General features: G+C 34.7%; 1 protein-coding gene across 1 annotated transcript in view; it reads left to right on the top strand.

Moving 5' to 3' along the window:
* Positions 1-1,342: 1,342 nt before the first annotated feature.
* Positions 1,343-14,870, top strand: part of LOC306872043 (neuromedin-K receptor-like) — a gene marked incomplete at both ends in the record, with an annotated part of 38,516 nt that continues 24,988 nt past the window's right edge. The window contains 3 exons of the mRNA XM_079420382.1: positions 1,343-1,710; positions 7,335-7,523; positions 8,354-8,504. Coding sequence (XP_079276508.1) covers positions 1,343-1,710; positions 7,335-7,523; positions 8,354-8,504 — 708 coding nt within the window. The remainder of the gene's footprint in view (positions 1,711-7,334; positions 7,524-8,353; positions 8,505-14,870) is intronic.

Genomic DNA, 14,870 nt, shown 5'->3' with positions numbered 1-14,870 from the left:
TAAACATTTGTTTTGTTCTCTATGTTCTATTGTGAATAAAATATTGGCTCATATTATTTGAAATTCTTTTAGTTTTCATTTTATTCAAATTTAAATAACGTCCCAGCATTTCCGGAATTCGGGTTGTAAGACTTTTCAAAATCAGATCATGTACAGTATTCATCAAATGATGAATCCATATTTTAATGATAATCATAGGAAGGCAAAGCATTATACATTTGCAATGCAATTGCGATCCCTTGGCCCAAATACTTGAAAACACAGTAGTCATTCTGTTTAACGTCAGCCTTTGACTGATTTGATTCTCAACAGCCAAATAAATATTTGGTTACGAGACATTGATTATTAACATTAAAAACATTATATTTATATTAATGCCAAAAAGCTCAGCTTGCAGGAAGTTCACCCACAATGAAAATTATGTGATTGATAAACTGTGATAAATACTGACCCCCATGTTTTTTTATCAGTAGAAAACACAAAAAAAATTGCTGTACTTATTTGATTTGAAAGCTGTAGCAGAAGGCTGCCATGAAGATGGTGACTGACAGTTAACCGATGGGTTTGTATAAACAATCTAGTTTGATATAGTTTTGGTTTTGGTTTTTTCACTGTGAGAAGTATGAAAACGATTGTCCAGTGGCATGATGTGGTTAATTAATTGTTGCATGTGTCTAATGCAATTTATCCATGATGACTTTGACATGCACTAAGAAACACATGGGAGCCTCTTTTTGTTGAGGCAATAACATGAAAAGATTTTTAATGCTGCAGCAATGCACATATGGTCAATGATCCTTATGTGATTATAGGCCTATGTATAATTAACTTAATACTATGGCCTTGTTTTTGGGCACAACAGCATCTGCCCTTGCTTTTTTTTCTCCTGGGCATTGGTCTGTTTCGTAAATGTATTTTACCCATTGATTCGATTCAGGATTCAGTCCAATTTGTCCTTGTCTGTACTTTAACTCTACACCGTGAATCAATCGATCACTTTCTCTCCCAGTGGCACTAGTTAGACCAGTTGTCACACTGTGTGCCACTGCAGCTGACTACAGAGTGTGTTGCGCTCGTGGCTGCGTTCAACAGGAGTCAAGAGACAATCACGCGCATTTAAGAACTTAGAAGCGATTTACTTATCGATAGAGAAGACTACACAATTCTTCAGTCAGTTCATTTTGCATCGATTTTTTACCAGATCGTAAAGTATAAGTGACATGTTTCCGTTTTCCGCTTGAGCACAAGACTCTCTTGCGCGCGTTTGGAGGAGTGTGCATCGTGCGCGGTCTCCAGTCCACTTGAGATATTTTACATCAGACGATTTCTGGACATTTTCGCCATGGCACCGCCACAGAACGGATCTAACCTAACTGGGAACTTTACAAACCAGTTCGTGCAGCCGCCGTGGCGCGTCGCGCTCTGGTCTGTGGCGTACAGCTCCATCCTGGCGATCGCGGTGTTCGGGAATCTGATCGTCATGTGGATCATTCTGGCTCACAAGCGGATGCGAACCGTCACCAATTATTTTTTGCTCAACCTGGCGTTTTCAGACGCATCGATGGCCGCCTTCAACACTTTGATTAATTTTGTTTATGCCACGCACGGTGACTGGTATTTTGGAGAAGCCTACTGTAAATTTCACAACTTTTTCCCCGTCACCTCTGTGTTTGCCAGCATTTACTCCATGAGTGCAATAGCAGTCGACAGGTAGAGTACGTGAAGATAACGCCAAATCACTGTGAGAACTCGATGTTTAATGCATGCTTTTATTCATTCGGTGTTGAAAGTGCAGGATCAGATACACTAAACACTGCAACACAATAGCAATGGGCCTAAAGTTTTTTGTTGTTGTTTTTAAAAATGCATTTTTTTTTTTTTAAATATTGGTGAATGAATGAATGAATGAATGACTGAATGAACGAAATAGTTTTTAAAAAAGCACAAAATCTAGTGTAACCATCGATTAAAAACAAATATAAATATGTTTTATGTACTTTATTTATTTATTTATTTATTTATTTATTTGAATAATCAAATTCAAGTTGTTTTTCTTTTTGTCACAGGACGACAAAATGGCTTCCATGTTGATTAATTCACACTAAATTTGATTTGGCAGCTTTAGATATTAAAAAGATGTAAAACTAATGAATAAATGAATAAATAAATTAATTACCCCCCCCCCCCCCTCAAATAGCTTATAGAAATAATGCTCATAATAATAATAATAGTAATGTATAATAAATACATTAAATAATAAATACTTACATTTTTCATTCAGAAATTGAAAACTCTTATCTCTTTCATAGAAGAGATATTTAGTGTTTTTTTAAATATTTATTGCAAAGTTAATTTAATGGCATAATAATTTATACATATTTTCCACAATTGTTGGTTTATGTCACATGTAGGGATGCAATGATTGGTTAGTTTTGACACCATTGCCAAATTAAATGATTCTCTTACAAAGCCATATGTTATGCTTTCCCCTCTTTCTCTCTTTTCTTTGTTCTAAAGAGTTCTGTGTATTTTAAATCAGTTTTGATATGGATTTTTATATATTTTACAGATTTAGTTAAGGCTGATTTAAACTGTTATTTATATGCTATTTGTATGCTGATATTAGTTTGTTTGTTGTGCTCCGTGTGCCTGTCATTTTTCTTAACTGGGAAAAGAGCCTTAGGCAGTCTTTCCTACTCATAGCAGGATGCTTGACTTGAAGTGAATGGCTGCGCAATGATTGTGGATCGGTGAGCTCTGCCAACCTATTTACAGCACCTTCAGGGGGCATCTTTGGGGGTGCAGGTGCACATTCATTCATGAAAATCACACAGTGCAGCTGAAACCATTAAGTATAATAAGTATAATTTATTGTTTAATTCTTAGCCTGAATTGAAAAACTCAAAATTGAATTGAATCGGTTTTGAAGATGAATCAGTGATATTCTTTAAATTGTAAGGTTGGCAAGCAATGAAGATGCACTCAGATTATTAATGATTATTACTTTTGAAAATGTTAAAAATCATGTCCAGTAAGTGGGTATCTCCTGGAGGCTGCCATGTTGAGATCACATGACGTCGTGTAGTAAGTGCTTGCAAGAGCCATAAAATTGTGCTTATCAAGTAGATTCAAAGCAATTAGCCTCCACTTTCACATTACACTGCCATGCTTCTCTTCGTACATTGATCATTCTTCAACGTTTGAAGCTTTTTTACTGTGCACCATAAAATTAATTTATCCTGAACATATTGAGTAGTGAAATGAATCCGCACCAACTGAACAGTAAATTAATTGTCTCTTACTGAACAGTGGACAAAGCTAACAGAGAGCTAATGCTTCTATGGCTAGCGCTCTTTGATCTTGAGACTTTAATTTATTTATTTTTTACCTCTAATCAGATGCAGTTATTTTGAATCGAATGATTTAAAAGAACAATCTAAACTAATGTGAATGAGTGCAAATGATGGGAGATCTGTCGGATTGAATCCGCAAGGTACTGAATGCTGCATATTTCAGACACTTTCAGTGCTGTCTGAGTCAAGTTATTTTGCCACAAGCACTGCTTTGGAACGTTTAAGTAACTTTGACTTTATAAGTCCTTTATACAGTAAAGTTTTTTTGTTTTTTTTTCTGCCCAGGTCTTTAAGATGCATAATATGCTTGTAGCTAGAAAAAAGGTAAAATACTGTCACTGGGGTGGCACCCTTTCAAAAGGTACTAATATGTACATTCTAGGTTCTAATAGTACTAATTGTACCGTTTAGGGGTCCATAAGGTACAAAGATGTACCTTTTAGCTTTTGTGCCTTAGAGTACAGTGATAGATTTGGAAATGGATGATTAAAAAGGATTTTAAAATGATTTTGAAAGTCTCTTATGCTCAACAAGCCTGCATTGTTTAAATACAGTAAAAACAGTAATATTGTGAAATATTATTATAATTTAAAACTACAGTTTTCTATTTGAATGTATTTTAAAAATGTAATTACTATTTTTTTTAATGGCAAAGCTGAATTTTCAGCAGCAATTGCTGCAGTCTTCAGTGTCACACGATCCTTCAGAAAATATCTAATGCCGATTTGGTGCTAAATTATTAATAATGGTTGTTATTATTATTATTATTATGAAAGTTCAAAACAGTTTTTGCTGCTTAATTTATTTATTTTTTTCGGACTTTTTCCGGATTTTTCCGGAATCTTATTTTAACGTTTATTTAACAGAATTTATTGTTTTTGTAAGATTATAAATATCTTTAGTACCGTTACTTTTGATCAATTTAATGCATCCTTGCTGAACAAATCTATACATTTTTTTTTTTTTTTTACCTTCTTTTTTTTTTGAAGATTGCCACCCTCTAACCCCTTTCAGATGTCATGCTGTGCCATTTTAATCATCCTTTTCCTCTCAGCACCCTGCTGATATTTCCTTATTTTTCCTCTGATTAGACAACTCAGACTTCAATCTCACAAACTAAATGTGAAAATAATGTGTATTAAATGGGACTTTTGAACTTCATCAGTAACCTTCCCAGATATGGACGATTAGTTCGGCACAGTGTCCAAATGTCAGTATATCTGGGTGCTTGCTTAGGTAAATAGTTTTTTGATGCTATCTATGGCCCTTGTATCATGAGCGGTATGCGTTCTGCAGTTAGTGAAATATGAGTTTTCAGAGTTATGCAATGCTGTACAATGAGTGCAAGAGCTAGATTCTGTAGCTGTGTCTGACAGACATCAGTCTAATCTCAAAATCTATACATGACTTTTTCTGTGTCCTGTCAGTGGAACTCATGTCAGAAAGGAAGTTGTCACTTTGCACTTGCAAAAATGATGGAAGCAGGTGTAACTTTTAATTACATTTAGGCCCCAAAGCTCATGGTCTGAACTCTGAAGCTTGGGTTTCTGTCATTGGTTGACCTCAACTATGACTTCTAGTAAAATGTCAGGTTAATCATCTATAATGCTCATTAATATGAATGGAGATCCCTCGGAAGTCAACATAAGCTATTATTCAGCCAGCATAACAGAATGTTTTTATCTCTTGTTTTCCACATGTATGAGATGAAATATGCTTAAAAGTTGAATTGGCAATTGATGAGCTGAATTACATTGCATTACAATCCTGATACAGTCCTGATTTATTCGGAAAAGTGGACTTGTATTGAGGATGCAGCAGTAGTAATTTACAAGGCTTTTATCAACATTGTTTTGTTACTTTAAAAGCAGAAGTACAGTAAATTCTATTAAAATGATCCTATCATTTGCAAAACAAACTTTCATTGATTTTTTACTAATTAACTCCAAATCCAAACTGCTATGAAAACATTAGACAATTTATTGAAACTCAGCTGCAAAATTGACTTGACTTCATGACATGAACTTATTATTATTATTTTTTTGAATATCCTTTTTCAATGTGCCTAATAATTTCAGCCTGATATGAGCAGTCCGTGTTGCACTTTTCAGCATGGGTTATTTTCTGATCCTGTCACAGTGTAATGCAGGCTTTTCAAAGATATTGAAAATTTGATATTGATATTGAAGGTTGAAAAATGGAATAGGTAAATGGACATAAAAAGCTATATTATGACTGATTTTGGTTCAAAAACCTTTACTAATAATTTAAAGTGGACCTTGGAATATGAAAAAAATGCATGAAATAACCTCTTTAATATACTGTATGGAATGTTGTTTTTATTTGCACCCAGTATACATTAGCAACCAGGACATAGTTACCGCAGTAGGGAAATTATAACAGATAAGAGAAGCCAGATCCAGTCTGAGTGTTCTTCACAGTTATTTCCTGTGCTCAGAATGTCACATAGTGCTCGTGGCTCCAGGCTACATATTTCACAACCCACAATTGCTGTTTTTTGCTGGTAGGCAGTCACTACTCTTATATACAGAGCAATTGTGACGTCGGCAGTATTTGCAGTGGGTCAGTGTGCTTGCACTGCTGCGTTTGGAGGAAAGTGTGAGATTTGTGCTGACACCACTTGCCCAGAAAATATTTTCAGGATGATTAATGTTTAATTGTACTGTCAGAGAGATGGCATTGCTAACAAAACCTCATTCTGTTGGTTTATGAAACTTTAATGAAACTGTTATGTGCAACATTTTTAAAGCATACTGGAGGCCATTAGGTTCAATGTCAGTTCAAACATTTTATCATCAGTGGCATTACACTTCAATGCCATGTTATTTAGCTGACTGATTTTACACGAATAGAATATCACGCAACTCTAAAATCTGCTGTATTTATGTATAGTCTAAGATGTTTCTCAGCTGAGGCTTGCGAAATGTTTTGTATTTATCGCTAACTTTGATTTTCTGTAAATTAAAGAAGAAATTTGGTTTTATTTTAGATTTCATTTAATTCAGTTTTGTTATTTTTTTTATTTGTGATGGCTAAATGGTTGCATTTTGGCAACCGCATACATGCATGCATGCGTAAATAAATAATCTAACCTGAAAAGCTAGTTTTAAACATCAAATATAGCCAAAACATGATGTTTAAAACTAGCTTTTCATGCTATGTTATTTATTTGTCTGTTTATGCTAAATAGTATTTGATAAATAAATTAAAGGGATGCCATATTGTACTGTATCCATCATATGGCTTGTATGAATGTGGCAACTTAACACGTCACAGCATGACATAATGAGCTGTTTTTAATTGCAGTATATTAATTAATCTACATTTGTGAATGTGTACTAGATACATGATGAGATTTATATTCATGACTATTATAACTAATACACAGTGTTCCCTTCTGTCGTCTTTCCTGTTGTTTGTTCAAAATGCCTACATAAGTGCTTTGACATCCATATCCCGAAATAACCTTCTCTGCCCAAGAGTATAATTGGCTGTCTAATAAGCCATTCATTGCTTGCAAGAGTGAGTCGTTAACAAAGCAAATGGCCTATTATCACCTTTGAATGATTTTGAATATGTTAACCACAGAGGCTAAGCCTCACATTATGGTCAAGAGTTCACAAGTAATCAATGGCATATGATTGGTCAGCGTTTCCATATAGTCAAAATGAAGAATTGGAGTGAAAGTTCAGTTCTTCTTATTACTGTTCTCTTATGTTGTATTCGTCTGGCAGGTTGAATTGTTCCATAGCATTCGAGAGAAATATTTAGCTCACACCTACAGATATGAATGGTTTCTTTGATGTTACCCATTATCAATCAGCTATTAGATCATTACACAACCTGCAAATTGAAAATTGGCCAACTGTGGTGCGTCTTTGATGTTTTATCATATTGATGGTATTTGAAGCCGTGTATCTTAGGCGTGAGATTGAACAGTCATCTGTTTGTGTTGTACAGGTACATGGCCATCATCCATCCCCTGAAACCACGACTCTCAGCCACAGCCACTAAGGTGATTATTGTGTGTATTTGGGTGCTGGCTGTGGTTTTGGCCTTTCCTCTGTGTTTCTTTTCAACCATCAAAAAATTACCCAAGCGGACCCTCTGCTACGTTGCCTGGCCGAGACCTTCGGAGGACCCTTTCATGTGAGAGCTCTTTAAATATGCATGCACAATTTTCTTCCTTTCCTCACAGTTTATTTGTAAAGCACTTTGAGGTACAATCTTGTATGAAATGTGTTTTATTAAATAATAATAATAATAATATCAACAACAACAACAGCAGCTACAACTACTACAATAATAATTGTTTTATTAACAACAACAACAATAATCCTAACACTAATAATTACAAAAATAGATTATCACTACTATTACTACTACTAATTATAATAATATTTACGATAATTATTACATCAACAACAAGAAGTGTTGGTAACACTATATTTTAGGGTCTCTTAACTAGATGCTTATTAGCATGCATATTAATAGAACATTAGACAGTTATTAGTAGTAATTAAGCACATATTAATGCCTTATTCTACATGACCTTATTCTACATCCCTAACCCTACCCAATACCTAAACTTAACAACTACACTAACTATTAATAAGCAGCAAATTAGGAATTTATTGAGGGAAAAGTCATAGTTAATATTGAATAAATGTTCCCTATTCTAAAGTGTTACCATTTTTTTTAGTAATGTTATTTTTAACAACAACATTAATATATATATATTTAGCATAGCTAGTATATGGAAATAATGTCAGTGTCAACAGAGTTTCAGCATTCACAAGTGTTTTGATTGCAGTCCAGACTATGTATGAGAATGCATTATCTAGTTACTTTAGCAGAACTGTGAGGTTTGATGCAAGACTGAAAATGTAAGGTTTGTCTTTGAATTGTATTAGAATTTGTCTTAGAATTGTTTGTGTTAGAATTATATAGGCACTATTACTCTCTCTCTCTGGTAACAGGTATCATATCATAGTGGCATTGCTGGTGTACGTTCTGCCGCTGGTGGTCATGGGAATTACCTACACTATTGTGGGGTTGACGCTTTGGGGAGGAGAGATTCCTGGAGTCTCATCAGACAACTATCAGGGCCAACTGCGAGCCAAAAGGAAGGTAAGCAGTTCACGTTCTTGAGGGGCTCTTAGATTGACTCTTATAACACATCGTCTCATCAGAGCCTTTGAGCTGGAACAGAAGTACAAATGCAGAAAATTAAAAGAGAATGGAGAGATGTTATAATACAAATCTGTAAGACCAGGTGGTTCAAGATTTGAGCAGTGAAATTTAAGTGGTCATTAGGTTCCTGGATGTAGAGCTCAGATGTGTAGTGATCTTGTGTTCAACTGATGGAATGACTGGAACACACAGAAACATCAGAGCAAACACACCGCACACTCACATTTAATGGGTCATTACATGTGGGATCAATAAGATATTAGAGAAGGAAGTTCTCTAAAGAAAATGGAAAGGGCTGGATAGGCCGACAGGTCATTTAGATCACGTATTGGAGGAAGTCAATGAAAGAGAAAGATAGATAAAGAGATGCAGACAGTGATAAACCCAGGTAGAGCTGTCTTTTAGTTGGTTTTGATTTTTTTTGTACACAAATACTGCTAGCCATGGTGAAGGAAAAATGGGCTAGATATTTGTCAAACTAATTAAATGTTAATATTTGCTCCTGCTATGGAGATTATAGCAGCAACTGGCAGCCAGTGAGCTGAATCTGGCCTGTCAGTCATTTTTATGAAGAACTCCCACTGATTTTGATGAAATCACAAAACTCAGTGAGTTCAACATTTATCGGTTGTCCTGTTAGCAGGCTTCAACCCATATCCAAACTGGAGTGCTTCATTTTTAAATGTTTAATCTTTTTTTTGTCCATAAACCACGTATTCTACTTTACTGAATATGAACTTGGTCAACATGAGTTTAATTGCACTTATTTGATCAAGTTTATTTCAATCAGTTATTTTTTTTATTAGGGCTTTCAATTAATTAAAAAAGTAATCTAATTACAGTAATTACGTGATATACTGAAAAAAATGATCACATTATTTACAATATGTTTTTAAATGCAAGAACAGCTCTGCTCAATCTGTGCCACCTGCTTTAGTTATGTGTCACATGTAGTACTGGTCAGGGGTCCTAATTAAATGTGTTTAATGATTTATGATTATTACACCAAATGAAGTAAATTAAAAAACTGACAGCTCTAGCATGATTATATAAATCTTCAGCCTTACAAGAGATGAGTCACAGCAGCTGATTCAGCTGCACGTCAGCCCATGTCAGTGATCCCATACACAAATGTAATATATATGAAATTTTCCATACATGAAATATATTGCCGTATGAAGTATAAATATGAAACCTATTAGAAATTGGCATGTATATCTAGCCCATTCTGTGTTGAATGGTATGTTCTGTGTATGTACATGTAAAACAGTTTTGGACATATTTGTCATGTACATATATATCCATCCTAAAACCCATCAAGTTGATATAAGTAAATATAAAAAATAGACATGTAAATGTCCAAATTTTTCTATTGTTTTAATAAAGATGCATATAAAAATGCATACGGTTGCTACACATACTGTAATACCAAACCATCATATAGATATTAACATGAAAATCTAGAACTTTTACTATAGGATTTTAATTTTTTCATGTTATTATATTCATCTTATGAATACTCATCTTATATCTTCTTATAGATAACATATGGCAGTATCACTGTCACATGTTACAATTGATATGGTGACATTAAAAAATGTATAAAAAGAACCTTCAAAGAAGAATGGACAGATATATGTGACCCTGGACCACAAAACTTAAGTCTTAAGTGGCTGGGGTATATTTGTAGCAATAGCCAAAAATACATTGTATGGGTCAAAATTATAAATTTTTCCTTTATGCCAAAAATCATTAGGATATTAAGTAAAGATCATGTTCCATGAAGATATTTTGTAAATTGCAAATATATCAAAACTTCATTTTTGATTAGTATTATGCATTGCTAAGAACTTAATTTGGATAACTTTAAAGGCGATTTTCTCAATATTTAGATTTTTTTGCACCCTCAGATTCCAGATTTTCAAATAGTTGTATCTCGGCATATTGTCCTATCCTAACAAATCTTATTTACTCAGCTTTCAGATGATGTATAAATCTCAATTTCGAAAAATTTATACTCAAGACTGGTTTTGTGGTCCAGGGTCACATACAGTATATGCTTTTAAACTTAAAGTGTTAATTGTGCATCTTATTTGTCTGTTGTGCTTGTTAATGAAAGTGATAACATTCAGGACCTGTAAAGGCAAACTTCTGCCAAAGGAAATAATTGAATTAAGGGAAAAGAAGTATATTTTACTTTTGACTTTGTCCATTTATGCTAAATGTTATTTTTAATTTTTAATGTAAAAATTTTAGATTTCAACTTAAATGTTTAGATCTCATAATTAGTCATTTAAATTGGAAAATCTTGCGCTTGAGGGAATTATATGAAATTCCTTTTCATAGGGGGATGAGGCATTTATTGACATGTTCTTAGCACTGAATGCAATAGATTCTTGATAACCTTGACACGGTAGTGGTCAGCTTGGGGCATTTGCACAAAAAAGCACTTAACAAATTAGTATGGTTGATTTATAGCACTCTCTGACTTAGCTAATGTTAAACCAATCAAGAAAAAGTAATCAAAAACTCCCAATCAGGGGGGAAAAAACACAAAAGCTTAGGTCTGCTTCCAATTCCTGTTCTTTCATAGTATGTACTGAAGTCAGTGAAAAACAAATAGATTGCTTTGTGGTTTCTTTTCTAGTAGACTAGTGACAAATGAATGTAGACTGATGTGGAAAGCGGCTCTGAGCGATTTTGGTTTTGTAAATTTGCTGTTGTTTTAGCGAGCATAGCTTTATTTGTTTTCTCTCCGATTTGCACCAGAATCAGATTTGGAGCGTGTGATTCCTTCTGTCTTGAGGTTGTGATTCTTCTATAAATACATTAGTGCCCGATGTAGTCTTCTGTGTATCATGGATGAGAATGCACCTGCAGGCACCTTTAAGTGTAGCCAGTGGAGAAATCAGTTAATTAGAGCCAGATGGTCCATTAAGTGGAAATGATGTGACATACTGTGAAAGAATGGATGAAATGCATTTGTCCATGTTTCAGCTTGTATATTTTGCTATATATGGAGGATTGGCTCTGCATACATGCGGGGTGAATCTGGTCTTGCAAGCCAAGCTTTGACGAGACTCTCTCAGTCCTGGAATACAGCCGTTCACTGGTTCAATAGGCATTTTCTATATTCTATATTCCAATCAATAGCATTCAGAGCTCAGTCTGCCAGTTATACGTTTCATTAACGGCTGCTGCGATTGTGCTGGCTTTCTATTTCGATCAGCGCTACATCTTGCTTGCTCCCTACGGCTGTCCCTCATCATGTATCTTCCTTCCATTAGTAGCTGGCATGCCGAATATGTGTGTTTGGAGCCGGTTAGCTCTTGCACGTTCCACATGACCCCACTCTATGTGACGTGTAACGGTGATTATGGAACTCAGAAGCATGAACATCTATTTCAGCTTTTAGAAGACTCTCAATTAAGCCTGGGGACATTTTCATTTTCCTTGTCAGTTCAAATGTAAGATTGGAGAAGCTGGTGGCTGACCAATACTTATCTATTCGATGGCTTTGTGTAGCCATTGACAAACCAGAAAAAGCAATCAATTTTTTTTTTTAACATGAATGAATGGAGCACAAAATGGCATGGAGATGTTAAAAGAACATCAGCTTTATGTAATGTACTTTCAGATTAAAGTAGCCTGCGCCGTTCTTTGTAATCTAATTGTGGAAAACCTTCCTGGTAATATTTCCAATCATGCACTTCAGATAATCTTACTAATGTTCTATATGATGAAACAACACCTGTTTCTTGTCTCCATTATGAAATGTTTGCAGAAATACTGCCAAACATGGAAATTGAAGGTTTTCTGAAAGGTAATCAGCATTATTTCATATTGTAAAGGAGATTAAGACTTTCTCAAGACATGGGTTTCAGAAATAACTTCAGAGATTAAAGAAAGTGCTGCAATAGTGCTTTTTTGGTTGAGAATTTAACAAAATTGCAGAATGATTACAAGTACTACAGTGACTGCAAAATGATTTGATTTATTAGGAATATATGATACTTTGCAAATGTTGTCAACATTGGCCTAAACAGTAATATAGTATATTTATTTTCTGTCATGCATATTTAGTTCATATGCCAACCGCAGAGATTTTATTTTATTTATTTTACTAGTTTCTATTTAGTTTATTTTCTATTTTATTTTCATTTGTTTTGTCTTGTAAAATTAATTCTAAGATTCTTAAAGGGATAGTTTGCCCAAAAATGAAAATTATGTCATTACTTACCCTCATGTTGGTCCAAAGTCGTGAGACCTTCATTCATCTTCAGAACACAATTAAGATGAAAATCCATTGATGAAATCTGAGATATTTCTGACCCTGCATAGACAGCAATGCAACTACCACAGTCAAGTCCCAGAAAGGTAGTAAGGACATTGTTAAAATAGTCCATGTGACATCAGTGGTTCAACCGTAATTTTATGAAGCTACGTCATGGAACTCTCAAGAATGCACAATAAATTATTGAATAAAGTCGTTATTTTATTCTTTATTCTTTGTGCACAAAAAGGGTTCTCATAGCTTTATAACATTATGGTTGAACCACTGATGTCACATGGACTATTTTAACAATGTCCTTACTACCTTTCTGGGACTTGAATGTGTCAGTTGCATTAGCTGGGTTTCCATCACCCTGTTTTAATGCACATTTTGAAGTATCGCATGAGAAACGAGTGATGGAAACGCCAAATTTAGAATAAAAATCCCTTAATTCGCAAAAATGTTTTTACGCTCGCTTGAGGTGGTTTTTGACTTGTGCGAAAAAGGATTAATGCGAATAATGGGAGATGGAAACGCATTTTGAGAATAAATTCATCCAAGCGCATCAAAAAAGTCATGTGACTCTGCGCTATGAGACGGGATAACTTGACTAGCAGCGGACTGATCTCGTTCACAGCATCTGAAATGTTGTTTTGGTCGTTCTGAAATGCCTGAGCAAAGTCTGTCATCCAAGTATTTCTGTATAATTGTCTTAACGTTACACGACTGCATTCACAAACAGCAGCATTCACGAAAGCAATGACAGCTTTTATTGTGTTTCGTCTGCTTGCTCTGAGGCGCAAGTCATTTTTCATATGTGAAAATTATAATATTCAGTAGCTTATCCTAGTTTTCTATAGGCTATTTAGTGCCAGTTTACCAGGAAGTGACAATTTTGTCCTCTTTGACTCGTTGGATGGAAACAGTGCTTGTTTGCAAATGTTTTATGCGATATTGCAATTTTGCACATAAGTTAAATTCGCAACTTTGGATGGGAACCTGGCTATTGTTGTCAATGCAGGGTTAGAACGTACTCGGATTTCATCAAAAATATCTTAATTTGTGTTCCGAAGATAAATGAAGGTTTTATGGGTTTGGAACAACATAAGGCTGAGCAATTAATGACAGAATTTAAATTTATTGGTGAACTATCCCTTTAACCTTAACATCATCTGTCTTAATCCGGAGTGGGATGCATTGTTATTAAACATAAACTTTGTCATTAAAACTTCACATGTTATCATATAAACTGAAAGCTTTAGGCAGCTGCACTTGACTTCGCTTGTAGGATTTAGGCATCATGGGTCGAAAGCCTCACGGTTCATCTGCCGTCAGGATTACCAAGGCAGTGCATACTTTGGATTGCAAGAATCAGTTATTAACTCTAATCTAAGCCTGAGGAAAGTGATCCTGCGAGTTTTGCTCTGATGATTATGGATTAGGAGGCTCTGTTGATGAGCCAGACTCTGATCATGTCACAATGCCTGCCCTCACTTAGTTCTCAAGACACGTTTTTCTCTGATTCTTTGGTAGGTGTTTGTTTGTGTTTCAGGGGTGGGTCAAAAATCCCTGTCACAATAAAAATGATAGAATGAAACATTCAGCTGTTGATCTTCTACCATGAGAACTGCATTTTTTTTATATCACCGTTTTTATATATCACCTTCTAGCTTACAAATTGACCATAGTGTGTTAACTGCAATCATAAAAGCACACTTGTGAAGTTTTGCTTATCTCATCCAAAACAGAGAGCTAAGTGCCTGAGCCACAATACTATCACAATCCATTTCCATCCATATTAGTTTTGTGGCTCCTCCACTGGAAATCAGAACAAAAGCTCCTTCTGGAACATAATTGTAACCATTTGCACATAATGAAAAGCACCAACTCATTAACTAAAATTGATGATTTAAATAATATCCATCCTTTTAAACTGTCTCCTATATATATTTCAATAAATATTTATCTATTTATTCTCTCTTTACCTGATACTGAAAGATATTTTTTTTGCAAATGTAACATTTAATAAT

The sequence above is a fragment of the Barbus barbus genome (genome assembly GCF_936440315.1).
Source record: "Barbus barbus genome assembly, chromosome: 7".
NCBI lineage: Eukaryota > Metazoa > Chordata > Actinopteri > Cypriniformes > Cyprinidae > Barbus > Barbus barbus.
Note: the sequence above shows the minus strand (reverse complement) of the source record. Positions and strands in the feature narration are given on the sequence as shown.